We start from the raw sequence: 22,222 nt of genomic DNA on the forward strand, positions 1-22,222 counted from the left end.
GCCCTAATTTGTTATTCTCTCAGTGTAGAGGAATGAGGATAAACCCTGGAGGCTGGAGCTTCCACAAAGAAATGGCGGATTAGAGTAGCTAGCCTTGCCCTGAGATGTAGAGAAGAACTCTTTCCTCTTCTTTTATGGCATCAGCTGCTCTTCCAATCTCCGCTTCTCGCGCCATGGCGGCCTCCCTTCGCCTCGCCTCACCTCCTCTCTTAAACCCTAGATCAAGGTCCTCTCCTCATCTCCTAAGGCCTTTTCCTTCTAAAGCTGTCGCCTTTACTCGTTTCCCCACTTTAAAACCATCCCAATCTAGTTTTCTACTGGGGTTTTCTTCGGCGAAGAAGCTTAGGGTTGTATCGTGTGTGGCGAGGAATGAGGAAGGGCAGTCCTCTGATAGTGGGGTGGGTGATGAAGCCGATGCGGCGAGGGGGCAAAGCACGTTGCCGGAGAGGTTCCGTTACTTGACCAAGGAGGCCCCGGAGCGCCCGGTGAGGTGGCCATGGGTAATTGGTGCGTGAAGTTAGAAACTTTTTACTTATTTTTATTGTAATTTCTTTCTTTCTTTCTTTATTTTGTAGATTATTTTACTGCTATTGGTTTTAGTTGACATTTTGATACTCTTGGAATAAAAACGTGCGCAATTTCCTTCTATTTTATCAGGAGATGAAATAATTTGTCGGAAGAGCATGACTAGTCTGTTAGCGACATGTAGGATTTTCTTACTCTGGTTTGTTGTGAATGACCAAGTATCGGCGTATATACTGATTGGTAGTATCTATCGTTTCCAAGACCGAGTTGAATTATGTAGTGTGTTTTAGAAGTATCAAGAAGTCCCTGCCATATGGTTTTGGAAAGATGTACATTGAAATTTATAACCACAAGGAACTCATCTGAAACTCCGTTAGATGACAGTCTATGAGAAAAATATAGTGAAACATGGGAGTATAATGATTCGGTAAGAGCAACTTTTGCCTACATCCGATAAGCATTTTAGGTTTAAAATCCAATGCTGCGAGTACCGTGATTAGGGAGTAAATTTTATATCATTCTTTTTATCGGCATTGCAAATTAGCTATCAATTTTGTGATGCAATTGTTTCTCTCTTGTTATATATTATTTATTTATTTATTTATTTTTCTCTGTGATTTGCAGCCTTGGTGTTTCTTGTTTATGCTTGGCGGACTGTTTTGTGGGAACTCGGTAATTGGAAGAAGGCAGCAATGGCCATCACAACTTTCTTTGCCTATCTTTCCAAGCTTCTGCTAGCCTTTGTATTTCGTTTTATTGGAGATCCACTCACTGGTCTAATAAGGTGCATTGAGTTTTCTCTGTATAGTGTTCGGTACATCTACTCCAACATAGTTGCATTTGCCCCTGTTCCAGAGTTGACGAGGATTATCTTGTTCTCATCGACAGTGTTGGCTATTGCTGAAGCAGTAGTTCCTGAATCTGTGAGCAGCCAATATTTTCTTCTCTCTTTTTCTGGGATTGTTGGGTTTGGGGCTGTGAGTGGCTACATTCCTGAAGTCATCTTTTGGTTGTTCCTGTCTGGTTTGTTCTGTTACTCGTATTTCATCAAAAAGAAAGATGGCATTTCAGCTGCCTTACCGTCTGCCGCTGTACTGGTAGCTGTTGGTCAGCCTTGGCTGAGATTCATAGTGTTAGCTTTGTACCTAGCTCTTGCAATTCATCAGCATTCTAAATTGTCAGAAATTGGGAGGAAAGAAGCATCAGGAAGTACTAGTAGATTTCCGATACCTCTCCAGGTTGCTGCTCTATCTATTGGGATCCATGTTGCTGCAAAGTGGGTCAGACACCGGCATCTAACATGGATGGTAGCATAAAGTTGCAATAGTCTTCTTTAACTTGTTAAGTATTGTAATCTTTTAATTTTCTTAATAGACTAATGTAAGCTCCCTACAGTCTTCCAATCACAACTCAATATTTATCAAATTTCTTTATTAAGAGCCAATTAATCAAGTTGGTAATTTCTTGTCGATAAGCATTTTTGGGAATCGAAATACCCTTATTGGAGTTCCTTTATGTCTCTGAATTATATTTAGGTTTCTTTCCTTCCCCTGCTTACCATATACGAAACCAGGAACTAACTTATTAATGTCGTATTTATTTGATTTTTGATGGCTGTTATATTTCTTACTGACATTTTTGGTTTGTTGTCAATAATAAATTTCTTTTGAATGATAATTTTGAGTTTTAAGCGTTTCTCCTGCTAAAGCATCAGATGGCAAAGGAGGCTTACAGAACTCATAAATTTTATGTGTTGTCATCACCTTCATCTCTGCTTAACTACAAGCGATTGGAGTTGAATAACAACACGACATATACCTTATCTCACTTTTTTTGTTGTTCATTCAAGTTTTGCTAGATCTTTTTTGGCGCCTCTCTGAACCACTTTCATTCTCTTCATTTACTCTGTCCAGTTATGACAAATTAAGATGCCTTGAGGCTGGAAGGCCAGTTGATAAATCCATTGACAAACACATTTCTTTGTCAATAATTGTTTTGAGTTTTAAGCATTCTCCTTCTAAGGCAATTCAGATGGCAGTGGAGGCTAACAAAACTCATAAAGTTAATAGTGTCGTCACCTTCATCTTTGCTTAACTACAGGAGATTGGAGTTGAATAATAATGACATCATATACCTTAGCTTTTCTTTTGTTGCTTGTTCTAGCTTAACTAGATTTTTTTAGACATCTCTGGACAACTTCATTGTCTGCGTTTAGTTTATCCAGCTGACACATTAAGATGATCTTTGAGGCTGGAAGGCCAGTAGATTAATTCATTGCTGAAACTTATTTCTTCCATTGGTGGGAAAAATCACTCATGCAAACTCAGTACTACCCACTGAAATCACTCTATGCGTGTCTGATTGTGCTGGGTCATGCACATTGTTGATAACACCTTGATTATTAGGGCATTATCATATCCATGCCAAGCCTGATTTGGTATGAAAAAGTTTATCAATTGTTCTACCTGTCAGAAGATTGGCAGCTTAGCTGCCATAGTTTAGATACTATCATACTAATCATTTAGAATCTTTGCTGATGGATTGGGTGGTCTGGCTTTGTTTACATTTCATTCAGATGTAAGTATCAATAGCTAGAAGACCAGAGAATTTCTCATTTCAACATCAGCTCCATTCAGCATTATTAAATCAGTGAACACAGCAATATATACATCAATCCGTGGAGCCACTCTTCTTTTTATCTTCTTGTGGAACTACTTGAAGTACAGTTCCAAAAGCTTTTTCAATGTGTCAAAGATGCTTGTAAATGGATTTAGCTCAATTGGTGCCTTCAATCCCAAATCAGGAAATTGATTCGTCAGGGCTGCATTCATACCTGGCATTGACATCATCAGAGCTAGTTGGCTAGAGGACATAACTTCACAATCTTGAGGCGTATCTTTGATCTTACTAGGGTCATACCCAAAATTTGCCAAGTATGACTTGTACTTTGTGATAAATTCTGTACCAGGCGTTGGTGTTCTTGAATAAATCTGAATTCAAGACTTCAAAGATTAGCATCTTCTACAAAGACATGGCAAATGTACAGTTGCAAATTAGAAATAGAAGCGCATGAGAAAACATTCATATTATATCACAGTATCATAATGTACAGAGGGAATAATACCGACATTCCTGTGAAAGATGTATATTCATAAGCACCACATGGAAATAACAAATCTCTTTTGGAGAAATTGTAAATGCTTTGAGGTTTGAATGCATATTTGGTATTTCTTGGTGAAGTTTTGTTTATTTAGCTCACTAAATCACATCAGAAGGGCAAGCTTCTGACGGAACTCGCACATGAATGCATATATGCAGCTAACTCTGCAATTTCAGCAAGCATGTTATTGCCATCTACCTATAATTGTTGATTGTATCCAGTAAGTCTTTTTGTGTGACATTAGACTATATATACAAACATCACAAAGAAATTTAAACCTAAGCGTTAATTTGCAAACCTTATTAGGAAGAGAACAGGAAAAGCCACAAACTTTACCGTACCTGAATGAAGCTCCTATCTTTAGCCCCAGAAACAAGAGCAAAGTTATCATAGTCAGTGGCAATAACATCATAGGGTTCTTTTGGAATAAATGGTATTGTCGGAAACCGCAGATAACATTTCTCTCTAATCATCTCTTGCTTCTCCAAATCAGTTTCAGCATTCTCCGCATCCTCTTCGGAAAGACACTGAACCCTTCCTCTTATGCCAGTAATATAACCATCAGGACTACCATGAACACAAAAAGTATCCACTTGGATGGATGGGGTTTTAGCATCAAATGTGTAGACTCCCTGAAATTTTAGTTACTCATGAAAATTATTAATGGTTAGATGAAATAAAATATAGAATGAACTTCTAGATTTATTCATAGCATTTTTCACCTGAGTGCAATGGCAGTCTTCCTGTCCCTGGCCAGCAAATCCACGTTTTAGTGAAGCTACTTCGAACCATCTTCCAGAATATCGAACTGGATCGAAATTTTTCATTGACATACCCCTCATCATAAGCATCCCATTTTTGTCATCTAAGATGCTATCAAGTCTTATCTTATCACCATTATCAATTGCTGCTGCAATCTGGTAGATACTCTGATGACCAGAAGGCTCCACAGGAAGAGCCTGAACAACAGTTATAAAAGAAAAAAAGTTAGTATGTTAGTCTGATAAAATCTTGGCTTGGTGAATTATACTCTGCTATAAGTCCTCCATACGGTTGAACTGCTGGCATTACACCTCTCTTTCTATTTGCAACAACAATGGCAAGTTTTTCTTTTCCATAGTAATAATACCAGTACAAGTGCGATCAAGTCAGCTTTATTGAGCCAATCTCTGATCAGGCTCGACTCAAAGTTAATCTCAAACCTGAGAAGACTTGTTTAAATGAGCCAAGCTTGATACTTTTGACAGTGAAACATTTACTTGCAAGCAAATAGGACTCATCAATACCTCATTTCATGCAAATGGTACTCAGCAAATGCTGAACCATGAAACATCGAGCTTCTAACAATTTTTCTATTCTCTTTAGAAGAACAAATGGGATTCACTTCATGTCTAAACAATTTCATCAAAGGAAGGAATGGACAAGGCATTTATTACCTGAGTTGGTGGAGAGACGAGCAGAAGTGAAGCAGCAAGACAAGGAAGCAGCTTTTTAGATATAGATGTGCTCACACTCAAAGAGCATCTTATAATCTTTTCTCCAGGGGAAGAACATTTTGATCTATAGAAAAGAATGCAAATAAAAACAAGGAGCCAGCAGGAAGTCAAACCATAATGTAGTGTTGCACTCTCTGACTCTATAATCTTCAAAGCATTAAAAAATACACTATGAAACAGATCATCAATGAGAAATTAAGCCTAAAATAACCTATGAAATTTCAAGTATTGTATGTTCTTAGAACTTATGGAGTTGGAACCAAAGAAATTATGGAGAAACACAACAATGGTTCATAATTTTCGATGCCCCAAAGTCCAAATGACCCACATCTAAACCTCAGAGCAGGCTCCTCATAAGAATTTTATGCCAAACAACTGTCCATAATCCTCACCCAAATCTTTTGTTTCTCTGATTGCTATATGAAAATCGCTGTTTTGTAAATATTATCCTTTCGAAATAATTTCAAGAGCTTTTTTTTGCTAGCATTTGATCTCACAAGTCTTTTTTTATACATAATCACATTATCCATCAAAAGATAAACCAAGAAATCCATTACTCCAATAAGGAGTAGAAATCCAAATGCCATGAAACTAACAAATTTACCATCTTTCAAGGAAACCCATTTGGGAAAGAGGTAAACAGACACCAAATCTAGTTATAAATCACTGAAAATTTAATTGGGCCGATGTAAAATCTGAAGAAAAAAAATCAAAATATCACAAATTTGAACGAAATTAAGAGAAAAAATAGTACCCGGAAGAGGGGGAAGTAGGCGGGACGCGAAGGGATGGGATTTGCACCAAAGACATGATCTTTCTGAACTCCCCAAAGTTCTCCAAGAACTGTGATAGATTTCGCAATCCAGGAGGAAAAAAATAAAAAAAAAAATCCCAAAAGCCGAATACGATCTATCTTTCCAGTGGATGATTCGAGTGAAGCTAAGAAGCTCCTCTTCTGCAGGCTAATGTGTATCTGACTCTCCAATAGAGCTCTACCACGTGTATCACCGGAATAAAATATTTTAAAATTTTCACAAATGAGCATTAAATTTACAGTTAACTTTTGGATAATTAAATTATAAAACGAGCTTAACTTACAAAATAAACAATGAAATATGTTTTTATGTAAGTAAAAAAAAACGAAAATATATAGTATTTTTGTGCAAATCATCCATTAACTTATTTTCTTAACTTTTTCTATTTTAGAATATTAAGAAATAATTTTTAAGAGGGAACTTGATATTTATAAAGAAGAAAAATAATACCAACGGAGTTAATATTTATTAGATATTCTTTTTTTCGTGATCGACTAAAAATAAAAATAAAATAAAATAATTACATTTTAGAAACTCTTTTCATTCCCTTTCCACGTGCGCCCCACGTGATCACTGCCGCTATATATATTTTACTCGGTCTCTATCTCCGACTTCTATCGATCTTCTTAGAGCTCAAGGTGTAGTTGAGACTTGGTTTATTACTCTTTCCTTTTGTACTCGAAACCCTAGCTTTCTTTGCAAAAATTAGGGGGAAATTTGACGCCATTCGTTGCTCCTGTATAGATCTCTTTAGCCATCAGCCGCAAGATCTCATCTTACATCATCAGCAATGGCGACGGAGACCAAACCCGCGACTGCCCAAGATCCCAAGGTCGACCTCTTCGAGGACGACGACGAATTCGAAGAGTTTGAGATCGGCGAAGGTATAAAGTTGTTACCTTTCTATCACTTTCCGTAGATTTTGCTTAGACGCTGTTTGAACATGTTTGTGCGTTGATTGCCCCCTTTAGAACGAGTAAGACTAATAAGTTATGAGTAGAAACAGTCTTGAGAACATTGATTCTAGAATGATTTCTGTACTAATTTTGTGATAAGATTAGCTTACACGATGTTTTGAGGTAAAAATTGTTGTCTTTTCACCACTCGAGATAGGTTCTACTCGAATAGTCATCATATATGTTTATTTCATATATTTTTGCCCTACGGATGAGGGACATTAGAAATAATGAGTAGAATTGGTGTTAATATCTTAATATAGCATGCCCTACTTACTATTCTTTAAATAAATTTCTTCCTTAAGCTAAGTGATATGTCTAAGTGAGTTGACCGTACACATGAATCTAGTTTGTACAACTCAAAGACATGGTTTCATTCATGAATTTGTCATTCCAAAAATATTGCACTTACACTATCAAAGATGCTTATTTTAGATACAAGATTTACTCACAATCATTCTTTATATTGGGCACCCAACGCCTATTGATTAAAGTCCCTCTCTTGATTGAAGTGCTTCTTGATTAACTACTCCATGAAGCTAGATTGCATCCGGTTGATTGTCCTCAACGTGGACCATGCTCGCTCATTATTGTTTGTAGACGTGCTCGCTAATGGTTAAGCTCCTCCGTGGTGCTTTAAGACATGGTAGATGATATCAATGTGTGCTCGTACATGTGCTTGTTCTTGTGTGATTGAGGTCGATTTAGACTGAGATCCTACTGAGAGAGCTTCTTTCTCCACTTCTTCCCCAATGGAAACAGAATAGTTTCCGTCGCTGTCTCCTGTTGCTCTCTTCTCTCCCTTTTCTCCACTTCCCCTCAGTCACCAAATCTCCCTCTGCTCCCCGCCTATCATGGCATGATGATATGTGCCAGTGGCAAATAAACTCTTTAATACTAAAATAGCATGTGCTCCTACCAATTTTGAGATGATGTTCATATTAATATGAGGATAGTATTACTTGAATACCTCTCCAATCTCTCTACATTCTGCAGTGACAGCAGGCCTTCATCCATTGACAATGCGAGCTTTCAAAATTGTGCATTTTTTACCTTCTACTCCCCTTTATTTGTGCACCAATAAAATTTCAAAATTGCATCGCACAAATAATTTAGGTGTGTAACCTATATTTTATGCCGTCAATTGAAGTAGAAATAGGAGCTGATGATCAAGCCTGTCATTCCCCTCATCTGTGTCTTCGTGTTTTACTTCCCCAAGAGCCAAAACTTTTTTTTTCTTAGCTTTATAATGTTTCCACCTACTTGGACTTTATCGTTTCTGATAAAGAGATACTAATATGCTTTTGCCTTTATTTTCTACATTATAGAGTGGGATGATAAGGAAGAAGGTAAAGATGCTCTGCAGCAATGGGAGGACGATTGGGATGATGATGATGTTAACGATGACTTCTCTGTACAGCTGAAGAAGGAACTGGAGAGCAACTCTGAAAAGAGTTGATTATCCAAATGTTTGAGAGGGAAGCTTGATAGTGATTAGTCATTCTTATCTACTTGTTTTAGGTATGGCATGCAAATTGGAGTAGCATTTTGCATGTTAATTTCACTTGTGTTATACAGGACATGTAATTTGCATTGTATTAGTTTGTCTTGGAGAAGTACCTTAACATCAGCTGTCACCTACTGCCGTTCCATTTCTTAGTGTGATTTCTTGTTCTGAGCATAATATGAAAAAGAGTTTCCCTTTGAGTTTTGAGGTTCTAGGACATGGCTCTGTAAGTAGAACTGCCTCTTTATACACATACTTTCTTTTGTTGCTGAGGTGAATCCATTCTCGGTCAGATTTGCATCTCTCGTACTAGGGAAGACATTTCGTAATGCTTATTGCTCGGTATATGCATTAATGCATACGGTCTCTACTTGATGTAATGGTTTCTCCATTACTATGCTGATCGCAATTGGCAGTAAATGTACACAGATGTAACTGGCAGTTGAAATACTCATACTAAAGAGAAACAAAATACAAATGATTCAAGGGGCATTTGACTATGTAGAAGAGTATGCATGTAGATACTGCATTAAAGTGCAATAAGAGTCATGTAAATATTGTGAATAAAATATACAATGTCATATATTTAAACTATTACTTTTGATTTCTGATTATTTTAAATTGAATGTGATTAATTTTTATAATTGATATAATTTAATGATATTTAAATATAATTAAAGTTTGAGATAATTAATAATAGTTTAGAATAGTATTTGATGTTATTAAAAATTTTAATTGAGGATAATAATGTATTTAGTTTAGTTATTCTATATATAGTCTGGTATAAACCAAACAATAGATTAAAATTAGTAATCCGAGGATAATTTAACCTCTCTTGCTTAATCCTACGACTAAACACCCTTAAGTTGCAATTGGGCTCTATGTAACTCATTTAATGCGACTTAGATATTTTGAAGCCTGATACACAGAAAAGGAAAAGAGATATATTTTAAACAACAACAAAGAAATAATAGTAACACAGCCCATGCCAGCAATTACATAGGATTAACAGCTAATGCTTTGAATGAATAGGCCCCCAAATTATTCTCTTCCTATTTTGAGTACCATAATTCCAATCTCTGGAACACTATATATCTCTTCACCACCATTTGCTTGCTCTTCTCATCCCTTTCTTGCCTCTACTTCTTATCAAATGGCTAACAACTCTTCTCTCCTCCTCCCCTTCCTCTCCCTCCTATTGCTTCTCCTGCATCACACTGCTGGTATGCTACTAGCTTGTTACTATTTCTTTCTGTTCCTAGATTATATTATCCTTACTGGTTACTTTCTACTACAGGGGAAACTACAGAGCCAGCTACTTCTCAGGTACTATCTAACATAGAAATGAGACTCAGATAGTTAAAAGTAGTTTATGTTTATATTTGTATGCGTATTTCCGACTTTGAATCTCAACGATATCGATTTAACTAGAACACCGTTTAAGTGTCTAGTTCTCTATAAGAAGAGAGTAGTTCTATGGAAAGTTTTTAAATAATTTGGTACGTTTGTGTTTTGTTCATGATCATCTAGCAATCATGGTGCATCGCCAAGCCGTCGACGAGCGACGAACACCTCGCCGACAACATCCAGTTTGCCTGTGGCGCGATCGACTGCAGTCCGATTCAAGCTAATGGAGCCTGCTTCTATCCTGACACCAAATCGTCTCATGCATCAGTGGCCATGAACCTTTACTACCAATCCGCAGGAAGGAACCCTTGGAACTGCTACTTTAGTGGAACTGGCCTTATTGTCTTCAATGATCCAAGTTAGTGTTCATCTATTCCTAATTTCCTAGTATTATTTTAGCTTTTTTACATACATACCCTTCAAAAATCCCTTATTTATTTATATACCTTTATAAATTTCGTATTCGCACTTTCAGAACACATAATTTTTACATATATATATATATCCATTAAAATCCTTATTTCTTTTTATAACTACTAACCTTTAAAATTTCGAACAATTTTAAGCATATGAACGGTGGGTAAATAACATATACTTAAAAAAAATATATACGTGTTGGAAAGATATATAAGTATTTGAAAGTATACACGCAAAAAAAACCCTAATATTTTTTGTGAGCTTCTCTGTGTTTAATATCTTAATTTGTTTCATGAATGGCTTATAACTTTTTTTCTGCATTCTTTGCAGGTTATGGTAGATGCAAGTATGAAATTGGGCGTTAAAAAGGGCATGTTGGGAACTAATTCTTGATGGAATTCAATTGATTTCCTTTGGAAATGAATTCCTTTGTTTAGAAAATGATAAAGATGAAATAAAATTATATTGTTTGGACTTGAGATGATATATCCATCTAATCTCATTTTCTAATTTGCCAAAGAGAGAATATATAGTATTGCTTGCAGTCATTCTTATGTCATTTTCTTTGAATCAGAACAAAGTGGTCACTCAGAAGTTCTCTTTCCTGCTTATAAATGCTAGACTTGAGAGCTACCAATCAACCATTTCCATTGATATGAATAAAGAACCCAATTCCCCCCTCATTGCATTGGTAGTTGTTTCCCATGATGCAACTACTAACAAAAATTATACACACACACATATATATATATATATATATATATATATATATATATATATTTATATATGTGATTATAATTCATTCTATACGTTTCTTGACTCCAAAATTCAGAGTAAGATTGCTGAGATCCAATTAGGGTGCCAAGTTCTTACCATTAAAGATATAATATATATTATTAGTCCATTATCTAAGAGCTTAAAATTTTTAGATAACTAGATATCTAATAACATAGTATCACAAAGCTAGTTTTTGTAAAGCCTTAGGTTCAAATCTTATTATGTCTATATTGTTTAGAGGAACTTGTATATAATACCTTATCTTTTAACGAAATTATAGTTTACACTCTACATTTTTATTATTTATAAATTTAATAAATATGTGCAGAAAACATCCTTAACAAAATATTTGGATTTGGTCAACTGACTAAAGAAATTATGAAAATACTCGTAACAAAGTTATACTTAACCGAATATTCTTACGGTGTTAGTTCAAATTTAACCCAGAATATTTTCTATATATATTTATTAAATTATATAACTCGATTTATAAATAGTAAAAATATAAGGCATAAACTTTAAAAAGTAAGATATTATAGACAAATTTTCACATCGCTCACGTGAACAACGAGGCTTAAATGAAAAATGCAAAGGAACACATAAAGTATGCTAACTATCTAGAAAGAATATAAACTATGATAGCTATGGCTTATTTTGCCCAATGGGACCAATAACTATCACATGAAATAATGGGTTGAAGATGAGACAAACCCCTTCAAAATTATTCCAACAATTAGTCAAAACTAAATTTGTGAATTGTAATACGTGGCTTATTGTATACCATATGGCTTCATGTGAGGTTGTGATTCCTCACCTCTCGGAGGAAATCAGTGGCCATTATCTAAGTAATAGAAAATTAATTATACTTAGTCTCATAAACTATTTTAATTTTCTACATAAACACTTTAAACTAGAAGAAATATCCACATAAACCTTGAATCTAATCTAAATAAAATTTGAAAAAAATCTATATAGAAAGTGGTGAAAACTTAGAAGAGTTAAGAAAGTTAACTTGATAATATATTATTCTATAGCAAGTGGAACTCCCTGTCCTGCATTAGATTCCATTTTGTTGATAAGTATGGGCATTAAGATATAAATAGAGAATTTAAGTTAAAAGCTTCAACTATATATAAAGATAAGATATTTTTAAGAGAAATTTATTAAATATATCTTAGATTTTATTATGAATATCTATCATTTAACTTTACAATTTATAATAATAATAATAATAATAATAATAATAATAATAAAATGTAAGATACTTTTAATATAGATATTTTTTAAAATATTATAAAAATTAAAATGTAAGATACTTTTAATATATATATTTTAAAATATTTAACCATTAGTTTTGAGGTGAGCCTCATTGGCAGGAAATTTCTCATGATATGGCCCACCCATTACCAAGCTGATATGAACATTTGTAGCTGAGACTTATTAGTCTACTCTAGATGCATCATTTCTCACTATTATCTAATCACAAGAATAAGAATAATATTTGCCTATTTCCCAACAAAAGAACCGAGGGGCGATTTGCAGAAAAAGACTATTTAGTTTTCTAATCCATAGAAATAGGCTCTCTAATTTAGTCTTAATAAATTTTAAAAAGTCTATCACATCTTAAAGAAAATATTACGTATTACTGTCTATGTAAAATATACGCTCTAATTTATATGTATCGAGATTTAAAAAAAAAATTCACGCATCACCTGTATAGCTTATATGAATCGCTTATGCACGCTTTAATTTTAAAAAAAACGTCAAATATCACTTATGTAATTTATACGCATCGTTTATACAAAATATATGCTTTAATTTTCAACAATACCCACATCATGATTTAAAAAAAATATCACCGATCACATATGTAATTTATATGCATCGCCTATACAAAATATATGCTCTAATTTTTAATAATATGCATATTAAAATATCACATATTATTTATGTAATATATATGTATCGTCTATGCGAAATGTACGATGTAATTTTCAACGATATACGCATTGAGATTTAAAAAAAAAATGTCACGCATTACTTATATAATTTATACTCATTGCTTATACAAAATATAGGCTCTAATTTTTAATAATGTTCGCATCGAGATCAAACGGTTGGGTTGTGTTCGAAAAATAGTAAATTAATCTAAACTAGTAAAAAAACTTAGATTTACAATTAAAAACTGAAGTAATTCTTGCGCAAATTTACCATTTATAAGCGGTGAGCATCAGATTGGTGCTTTGCCTCGATTTCAAGCCTATAAAGTTATTCCTGCAATGGATTGGGACCAACGGAAAGATGCACTCCTCCACTATTCCCTTCTCTCCTCTTAGTCCTCTATAAGTATTTCGCAAAAATCTCACTTTTTTCTTCCATCGATCATGCATTAGAAACCAAGAGAAGAATTTGTTCCCATCTCGAAGGAAGATCAAACTTTTTGAACGCTATGATGCTGTAATCTGAGAATAAGCAATTGGGTCTGCTTGGATTAAGGCGATGGGATCTTCTCTGCTGTTGGTTGTGTGCTTCTTGGTTGGGATGCTTGGAGTAGTAGGTCAGAAGTCGAGGCCGGCCGTGGTGAACGTAGGAGCTCTCTTCACCTACAACTCTACTATCGGGCGGGCGGCGAAGCTCGCCATCGAGCTCGCCATGGAGGACGTCAATGCGGACGAGGGAGTTCTTGCCGGGACCAAGCTCAATGTTATCATGCAAGATACCAACTGTAGTGGATTTCTTGGAACCATCGAGGGTAATATATGTTTATAGTTTCGTTCAGTAGTTGGTAGTTGGTGCTCTTTTTTTTTTTTTGGCACGTAAGATGTTTGTTATATGTCCAAGTCAAATCTTTTGGGACCTTTGCGGTTGCCATTTATTTTATTTTGAATTCTTGCTTTCAAATGATTAGTTTCCCTGCAGGGAGTAAGCCCTTTTGTTTACTTTTGAATAAAATAAGTTTACTTTTGGTTGCGATTATTTTATTGTGAGAAATCAATCACCTTTGTTCATCTCAGGACTTTCTTGTTTATGCGAATTTAGTATCTTCATGGCAAAGTTAGCATCTTGGCAGCGAAATAGCCATGGTTTTGGGCCATGTAAGCCACCGTTCCAGTAATAAGACTGCAGACATCTTGCCCTCCCCTGATCTTGCGTTAAAGGAAGTATTGTGCTCACTTAGATGCTGTGTTCTAAATCGGAATTATCAATATGATTATTCTATGGGATTTCTAAAATCTATGACTAATCTAACTTTTGAGTAATTATGTCAAAGATAAACACTGTCATCAGAGGAGGAAACATACTTCAGTTATTGTTTTATGTAGAGCAGTGACAATATATTGGCTCATTACATTCAAAATATTTGCTTTGGGTATTCTCTAGCTCTCATCCTTGAAGATTTGAATAGTAAAGCCCTTCAAAATTGTAATATTCATTCATTTTTAATAGCAACTACTCAGAAATATGTATTTCCTGCTCCATGTTTGTGAGCTTTTCTTCTTTTTTTCCTTGAAATTTGAAGCTAATAATTCCTCTGTTTTCTTGAGCAGCCTTGCAACTGATGGAGAAAGATGTACTTGCTATAATAGGTCCACAATCCTCCGGGATAGGCCATGTCATATCTCATGTTGTTAATGAACTACATGTTCCTCTCTTATCATTTGCAGCTACTGACCCCACTCTTTCTTCACTGGAATATCCTTACTTCTTAAGAACGACACACAGCGACTACTTTCAAATGAAAGCAATCAGTGATATGATCTATTATTATCAGTGGAGAGAGGTTACTGCCATTTTTGTTGATGATGATTATGGGAGAGGTGCAATATCAGCCTTAGGCGATGCACTTGCAGAAAAGCGGGCCAAGATCTCATATAAAGCTGCATTCCCACCTAATCCAGACTCAAATGTAATCAATGACCTGCTGGTAAGAGTGAACTTAATGGAATCAAGGGTTTACGTCGTGCATGCCAATCCAGACTCCGGCATGATGATCTTCTCAGCAGCTAAATCTCTTGGGATGATGAGCAGTGGATATGTTTGGATAGCAACTGATTGGCTTGCTTCTGTTTTAGATTTTTCTGGATCAGCAGACCCACACACCATGAGCCTTTTGGAGGGGGTGATTGTTCTCCGGCATCACACTCCTGATACTGATATGAGGAGAAGGTTTATCTCTAGATGGAACAGGGTAAGAAATGAGAGTGAAAGTTTGAACACATATGGGTTGTATGCTTATGATTCTGTCTGGTTGGCTGCCCATGCAATCAATCAATTTCTGACCAAGGGGGAAAGTACCAACTTCTCTAATGATCCAAGGTTGCATGATGCAAATGGAAGTACTCTGCACTTGGCAACTCTGCAAATATTTGATGGAGGTGAGCAATTACTTCAGCAGTTGTTGCTTGCAAACTTTACAGGTTTAACAGGTCAAATTGAGTTTGATCCAGCGAGGAACTTAATCCATCCAGCATATGATATCTGGAATATTGGTGGGACTGGTTACCGGATGATAGGGTACTGGTCTAATTATTCTAGTCTCTCAGTTATTTCTCCTGAAATTTTGTATGAGAAGCCATCAAATAGTTCCGCCAGTAGCCAACAACTCTACAGTGTGATATGGCCTGGTGAAACTACAGACAAGCCTCGTGGGTGGGTTTTCCCCAATAATGGCAAGCCTTTGAGGATAGGAGTTCCTAATCGAGCAAGCTTCAAAGATTTTGTGTCAAAAAGTTCTGGCCCTGATAATGTTTCTGGGTTTTGCATTGATATATTTAACTCTGCAATTAAGTTGTTACCGTATCCCGTTCCTTGTTCATTTATCCTAATTGGAAATGGTACCAAGAATCCCAATAATGATGATCTAATCAATATGGTTGCTAAAAATGTACGTGCTCTCTTATCACAAGCTTGTGTGATATGGTTGTTCTCAGTCTAGTTAAAGCTTCAGTGTCATATTTCGGTTATGCTTGAAGTGAGAATCTAATATCTTGTTCTTCTATCTAGGACCTTGATGCAGCAGTAGGCGACATTGCTATTGTGAGAAACAGAACGAAAATTGTTGATTTTACACAGCCATATGTGGAATCAGGCCTAGTCATAGTAGCTCCTGTTAATCACAGGAGCTCTAGTGCTTGGGCTTTCCTGAAACCCTTCACATTGGAGATGTGGTTAGTCACTGGCGGTTTTTTTCTTTTTGTGGGAATAGTTGTTTGGATTCTTGAGCATCGGACAAACATGGAATTTCGAGGATCTCCAAGACAACAGCTTGTCACAATATTCTGGTTAGTCTTATTTATTTACTGGTATCTAAACCTACTTTCTGGTCCATGTCACAGGTGAGATTTGTCTGAGGTAACACCATAATTTATGTCGTAAAAGATTTGATTTGACAGAGAACGGCTTGAGTAATTTGGTTCAAACAAGGTCTGATTACATTAGAAAACAAGGAGATCATAAGAAAATCATCTTTTATATTCGGAGATTTTTTGACATTTATCCATAAGGAGATGGTGAGGAAGTTCTCCTCTTGCATTTTTACGGCTTTCCTGTTGATCTAGTTACCACTAATTGTAGTTCCAGATGTTGTCCTAACAAGTAGGGAAAACATTTTCAGAAGAGAGAGTTCAAGAACTCTAAAGTTTTCAAAGACAAGTTCTTTATCTGGCGAGGAGAGCACCACATCTTACTCTAATGCATGAAACATGGAAATATCAGGCAGTTATGGACTGCAATATAATGGATTTCTCAACTTTTCTTTTCAGTTTTTTTCCTATGCTTCGAATAAAGCTTAGGAAGTTCCTGCAATTTTTTATTAACAAATGAGAAGTTGGGGGCATTCTTTTCATTTACATTCAAATGATTTTCTTTTGTTCGAGTGACTCACCATCCTACATTATACATATATTCCATATAATTATTTTGAATTGTGTGACTGTTCATTCTACCATGTTCTCCTTGCAGGTTTAGTCTCTCAACAATGTTCTTCGCTCACAGTATGTTCACTTCCTACACATCTTTCATATTCTACCTAGATATTTTCGCTAATTTCAGCTTAAGGTTTTGGTTTGGATCTTATTTCAGGAGAGAACGTAATGAGCACCCTCGGACGTTTCGTGCTGATCATATGGTTGTTTGTAGTACTAATCATAAATTCAAGCTACACTGCTAGCCTGACATCCATCCTCACAGTCCAGCAACTTTCGTCAGGGATTAAAGGGCTTGACAGCTTGATATCAAGCTCTGTTCCTATTGGTTACCAGGTTGGTAAGTTTACAAGAAATTACTTGATAGAGGAGCTTAGCATAGCTGAATCCAGGTTGGTAGGTTTAAACTCGCCTGAAGAATATGCAAGAGCTCTTGAACTTGGACCAAAGAATGGTGGTGTTGCTGCAATAGTTGATGAGATGCCATATATTGAGATCTTCTTATCAGAGTATTGCAAATACAGGATTGTGGGACAGGAGTTCACTAAGGAGGGCTGGGGATTTGTAAGTATCTTTTATCATAATCATGAAGTTAGCTGACATCATCTCGTTTTACACAGTTCTGTCAGACATGTTATTACTCATAGGAGGCTGTAAAATGGTTTAGGTTGATTTTTTTTTTTTTTTTTTTTTTTTTTTGCATTTCCTGTCAAGTCACATACCTTATTATTTTTCTTGGTTTGCAAAGTTAAGATCCACTGATGCCAACAAAAAGATGATCATTAAAATCGCAATAGTGATTGGCAGTTGCTAGTTTTTTTAGTGTTTCTTTGTTATACTATTAGAACAAGAGTTATCAAATGGCCTCCAGACAGAGTACTAACTGTTCAATTCTTTATACAGTGAAAGAAATGAAAGAAAGGTATTAACCTCAGGGAAAAAGATGAATTGTGACAATGGCTCAAAGGCTTTTTCATTGTCAGATAGTTCTTTGTATAGGGTGTAAGATTCTGTTAGGAGACAGTTGTCTAATCAGCTTCCAGCTTTCCATAGATAAATTCGGGCTTCACATTCCTCTCCTTTTCTGCATAAATTCAACTATCAATTTAATGTAATGCAGTAAGAATGCAATCATGGAATTTTTTTGTTGCGTAAAAGTTCAATGCCCTAAAATTCAACTGTGTTCGCTTAACAGGCTTTCCAGAGAGACTCTCCTCTTGCAATGGACCTGTCAACTGCCATTCTGACATTATCTGAAAACGGCGATCTCCAAAAGATCCAAGATAAATGGCTGTCTCGTAAAGGATGCAGTTCCGACGATGAAGAAATAGACTCGAATCAGCTGAGCCTAGCAAGCTTCTGGGGCCTCTTTCTCGTATGTGGTCTCATATGTCTCATTACTCTCGTCATTTTCTTCATAAAAATTGGTTGGCAATATTGCCAATACAAAAGGAGCAAGACAGAGCAAGACAAACCTGAAGAAATTCCGACAAGTAACAGTAATAAACAACTACCTAATAAACAACCACCGAAGCGCTTGGGTAGCCTAACTAGTTTCAGGGAATTGGTACACTTTGTCGACAAAAGGGAAGAGGAAGTCCTGAGTGTCATCAAAAGGAAATCTAGTGACAAAGAACATCCAACTCGCCAAACATCAGAAGGATAGCTAGTGCCAAAGAAGCATGTCTTCTTCTTTTTTAACTTTTGGTTGTATACATACTACAAAGGAGTGCAAGTCTATAGATCATGAGGTAACCACCTGATTGAGTATAAATTGAACAGTTATATCTGTGAATTGTAATTGTTATATATCATCTTGAATGCAAATATCTGCTCAGGTTTTATGTTTTAATGCTATACGGTATATGATTGATTGAAGATTTCTTTGTGAACTATATGAGATGTGAATTTACCAATATACCCATAAAGTAGTTAAAACTGGGGTAGTTATTGAGCCATCGTTCGGCAGCTTCCAATAAGTTCGGGACCCCACCACATTCAACTCCCCCAAAATATGCCTTTATGGAGACAAAATCTCCACATAGATTTGAACTGCGATACGGTACGGACTACCATCACCTCCCCATCTCCTTCATCACCCACCGAAGCAGAGACCACTCGATCGTGACCCAGAAAAGAGACCCACCAATGGCCTCCGTCACCGGACACCCTAACCTACTATGCGCTCACCAAGTCCTCGCCTTCCTCCTCTCTCGGCGTCCGGATCCCCGCGAATGCCGCGATGCCGCGGCGGATCGCCGCCGCGACGCCTACGACCGTGTCCTGCACCTTTACGCAGGATCCCGCCGCCGTGATGAGGCCGGACGCGTTTGGGCGATTCGGGCGGTTTGGGGGAAAGTACGTGCCGGAGACTCTAATGCACGCGCTCACCGAACTGGAGGACGCGTTTCGATCCCTATCCCATGACGAAGAATTCCAGGTTGTGTTCCGTTTTCCTTATTCGGATTTAGTGATTGTTTTGGGATTCAGGTCTGCGTTAAATGGCTAAAGTTTTGATTTTTAGTTGTTGGATTTGTTAAGGTGTCATCTCTTTTTTCCAAATTCTAAGTTGGTTTATATAATGTTTTGGATCCTAACGTTATTTTTAAATATTTCTATCCTTTTTTAGTTTCTTTGTCTTTTTCTACGTTATTTTTTTATATGATTAATTAATTTGTCAACGATCTTATTCTTTAGAAAAATGTGCAAATATCTCGCTATTAAAGGGATAAATAATTTGGTTGTATGTATGCATGCTTACAGATGCTAATTGATTAATTAATTTTAACTTACTCTTTTCCTCCCTCATATGAGTATCTTCAATTTGTTCAGGAACCAGGCACTGACTTGAAAGGGAACATATTCCTGAGACGTTGTATCTAATGGTGTTGTTTTATCAAACAAATGCATCTTTGATCGTTACTGCAAGACTGTTTAACTTAATGTTGACAAATATTAATAATTGTCAGTTTTAAGTACAGCAGAGGATTGCAGTGGAGTCCTTTTCTCTTTGTTTATATAAGTAGTAGGTTATAAGTTCCACAGCTATCTTGCTCGGCTGAGTTTGCAGCAAAATATGCTCACATAGTGATTGTGCGGTTTGGAACTGTTTCATTCTTTTGAATTTTTTGCCTCTTTTTCCTGTGCTGCAGAAAGAATTGGATGGGATTCTCAGAGACTATGTTGGCCGAGAGAGCCCACTCTACTTCGCTGAGCGTCTCACAGATCACTACAGGCGCTCTAATGGCGAGGGTCCATACATCTACCTGAAAAGGGAAGATCTTAGCCACACCGGCGCCCACAAAATCAACAATGCTGTAGCACAATTCTCCTGGCAAAGCGATTGGGGAAGAACCGGATAATAGCTGAGACAGGAGCTGGTCAGCATGGAGTTGCCACTGCCACAGTATGTGCAAGATTTGGTTTGCAATGTATCATCTATATGGGTGCACAAGATATGGAGAGGCAGGCCCTCAATGTTTTCAGGATGAGGCTTCTAGGGGCAGAGATTTGTTGCACACTTTTATGCTTTACTTTGTGAATGCCTATCCTTGGATAATGCCAACTTTCATTATTATTTTTTTTGGTATGCTTTACAAGCATTATAAGGTTTGTTTTGAAGCAGGTAAGAGCTGTTCATTCTGGGACTGCAACACTGAAGGATGCCACATCAGAGGCTATACGGGACTGGGTGACTAATGTTGAGTCCACACATTACATTTTAGGGTCCGTTGCAGGCCCACACCCATATCTGATGATGGTCAGGGAATTCCATGCAGTTATCGGTCAAGAAACCCGAAAACAGGCAATGGAAAAGTGGGGTGGCAAACCTGATGTGCTAGTTGCCTGTGTTGGTGGGGGCTCAAATGCAATTGGCCTCTTCCATGAATTTGTTGATGACCTGGACGTAAAGATAGTAGGTGTGGAGGCTGCTGGATATGGACTAGATAGCTGCAAACATGCAGCTACCTTGACGAAAGGAGAAGTCGGCGTTTTGCATGGGGCCATGAGTTATTTATTGCAGGATGATGATGGACAAATAATTGAGCCTCACTCAATAAGTGCTGGGTTAGTAATCCAGTTCTCTAGTTATTGATTCTTATCATTTTCTACTGACATGCTAATTCAACTCTTACATTGACAGCCTGGACTACCCTGGTGTTGGCCCGGAACATAGCTATTTGAAGGATATTGGTCGTGCCGAATACTATAGCGTCACTGATCAGGAAGCTTTGGAAGGTAACTCGAGTATTTTGTTTGGTTTTTTTGGATTCCAACATATATCTTTGTTTTCTGCACTATAATTCCTTACTTTTGACTCTGTTTTATATGATGTAATTGTTGGCTCTATATGTTTTCATTATGTCGATCATTTTAAATTTCATTCAGGAAGTTGCAAAACCTAATAATTGTTAAGAGGACAATTCTATTTCATTTTTTACTATACAAGAGGAGTGGCTACAACATTGAGGATAGCCTGATGACTGGGAAATGGATTTTGTAGTTAGAGTAAACACAATGATATCCATCTAAAGACTAATCATCGGTAACAAATACAAAAATGTTACCTTTCAGACATTTAAATATCTGATACTGAACCCCTATAGATCATTTATCTCAGCAGATCATATACATCTATCAATATCAGAACTTTTAGGTGGATATTTACAGTTTCATATATGTTAATCGATCTGCTTCTACGCAGCTTTCAAGCGCTTGTCGTGGTTGGAGGGCATCATCCCTGCATTAGAGACTTCTCATGCACTGGCCTACCTGGAAGTTCTCTGCCCAACTCTATCAGATGGAACAAAGGTTGTGTTGAACTGCAGTGGCAGAGGGGATAAAGATGTGCAAACAGCCATAAAGCACCTGCAATTCTAAAGTATACATCACTCTCCTTCTGTTACACATTTGGAAGAGGGAAAGGAATGTTCAAACTCTCGATCAAACACATTGTTACATTTATATTCGCAATATGCTGTGAATGCATCAAACAAGTGACAGAATTATGTCATATTGGTAACCACAGAAAGTAGCTTTTTTCTCCTTTTTTTTTTACTTGCTATGAAAGTTATCAAATAAATATCACTTGAGTATCAATTTACCGTTTTGTAAAGTTTGCTGACGGTAAGTTCTATAGATGTCTCTTTCTCTAAATCAATAAATTTTACATTGGAATTTTTTTTTTGTATACATTTAATTCACTTTAAAACTTATATACGAAGATGCATTTTATAA

At 36.5% G+C, this 22,222-nt stretch overlaps 6 protein-coding genes and 2 non-coding genes across 10 annotated transcripts; 7 read left to right on the forward strand and 1 right to left on the reverse strand.

Moving 5' to 3' along the window:
- The first annotated feature begins 13 nt into the window (after positions 1 to 13).
- Positions 14 to 1,969, forward strand: LOC140795402 (uncharacterized). Its single transcript, XM_073147941.1, has 2 exons — positions 14 to 507; positions 1,150 to 1,969. Exons 1-2 carry the CDS (start codon positions 135 to 137, stop codon positions 1,839 to 1,841), a joined length of 1,065 nt encoding a protein of 354 aa, XP_073004042.1. The 5' UTR covers positions 14 to 134; the 3' UTR covers positions 1,842 to 1,969.
- Positions 1,970 to 2,231: 262 nt separating this feature from the next.
- LOC140795833 (small nucleolar RNA snoR97) lies at positions 2,232 to 2,341 on the forward strand. The gene has a single exon (XR_012110365.1). It is a non-coding gene; the product is annotated as a small nucleolar RNA snoR97 (small nucleolar RNA).
- A 207-nt stretch (positions 2,342 to 2,548) lies between these two features.
- Positions 2,549 to 2,654, forward strand: LOC140795834 (small nucleolar RNA snoR97). The gene has a single exon (XR_012110366.1). It is a non-coding gene; the product is annotated as a small nucleolar RNA snoR97 (small nucleolar RNA).
- Positions 2,655 to 3,132: 478 nt separating this feature from the next.
- On the reverse strand, positions 3,133 to 6,133 carry LOC140795403 (chloroplastic lipocalin). Of its 2 annotated transcripts, XM_073147943.1 has the most exons (6): positions 5,936 to 6,125; positions 5,122 to 5,245; positions 4,408 to 4,644; positions 4,027 to 4,317; positions 3,445 to 3,515; positions 3,133 to 3,358 (listed from the first exon to the last, which is right to left on the reverse strand). In XM_073147943.1, the coding sequence occupies exons 1-6, from the start codon at positions 5,989 to 5,991 to the stop codon at positions 3,325 to 3,327; spliced, it is 813 nt and encodes a 270-aa protein (XP_073004044.1). In that variant the 5' UTR covers positions 5,992 to 6,125; the 3' UTR covers positions 3,133 to 3,324. The 2 variants fall into 2 exon arrangements, with proteins under 2 accessions (XP_073004044.1, XP_073004043.1); XM_073147942.1 differs by having other exon boundaries at positions 3,133 to 3,515; positions 5,936 to 6,133.
- A 477-nt stretch (positions 6,134 to 6,610) lies between these two features.
- On the forward strand, positions 6,611 to 8,659 carry LOC140795786 (protein DELETION OF SUV3 SUPPRESSOR 1(I)-like). Of its 2 annotated transcripts, none has more exons than XM_073148565.1 (3): positions 6,611 to 6,650; positions 6,741 to 6,880; positions 8,281 to 8,659. In XM_073148565.1, exons 2-3 carry the CDS (start codon positions 6,787 to 6,789, stop codon positions 8,409 to 8,411), a joined length of 225 nt encoding a protein of 74 aa, XP_073004666.1. In that variant the 5' UTR covers positions 6,611 to 6,650; positions 6,741 to 6,786; the 3' UTR covers positions 8,412 to 8,659. The 2 variants fall into 2 exon arrangements, with proteins under 2 accessions (XP_073004666.1, XP_073004665.1); XM_073148564.1 differs by having other exon boundaries at positions 6,611 to 6,634.
- A 758-nt stretch (positions 8,660 to 9,417) lies between these two features.
- Positions 9,418 to 10,762, forward strand: LOC140795430 (major pollen allergen Ole e 10-like). The gene is made up of 4 exons (XM_073147975.1): positions 9,418 to 9,682; positions 9,757 to 9,785; positions 9,990 to 10,224; positions 10,614 to 10,762. The coding sequence occupies exons 1-4, from the start codon at positions 9,484 to 9,486 to the stop codon at positions 10,646 to 10,648; spliced, it is 498 nt and encodes a 165-aa protein (XP_073004076.1). The 5' UTR covers positions 9,418 to 9,483; the 3' UTR covers positions 10,649 to 10,762.
- A 2,554-nt stretch (positions 10,763 to 13,316) lies between these two features.
- LOC140795603 (glutamate receptor 3.5-like) lies at positions 13,317 to 18,836 on the forward strand. Its single transcript, XM_073148275.1, has 6 exons — positions 13,317 to 13,812; positions 14,609 to 15,945; positions 16,065 to 16,342; positions 17,022 to 17,053; positions 17,142 to 17,548; positions 18,180 to 18,836. The coding sequence occupies exons 1-6, from the start codon at positions 13,560 to 13,562 to the stop codon at positions 18,648 to 18,650; spliced, it is 2,778 nt and encodes a 925-aa protein (XP_073004376.1). The 5' UTR covers positions 13,317 to 13,559; the 3' UTR covers positions 18,651 to 18,836.
- Positions 18,837 to 18,894: 58 nt separating this feature from the next.
- Positions 18,895 to 22,175, forward strand: LOC140795280 (tryptophan synthase beta chain 1-like). Its single transcript, XM_073147776.1, is given in 6 exon segments — positions 18,895 to 19,424; positions 20,137 to 20,308; positions 20,311 to 20,499; positions 20,617 to 21,052; positions 21,129 to 21,223; positions 21,690 to 22,175. Coding segments are annotated over 6 exon segments (1,266 nt in total). The 5' UTR covers positions 18,895 to 19,226; the 3' UTR covers positions 21,866 to 22,175.
- Positions 22,176 to 22,222: the final 47 nt, after the last annotated feature.

This window comes from Typha latifolia, chromosome 9 (assembly GCF_019914945.1).
Source record: "Typha latifolia isolate L0001 chromosome 9, TyphaL0001v2, whole genome shotgun sequence".
In the NCBI taxonomy this organism is placed as follows: Eukaryota; Viridiplantae; Streptophyta; class Magnoliopsida; order Poales; family Typhaceae; genus Typha; species Typha latifolia.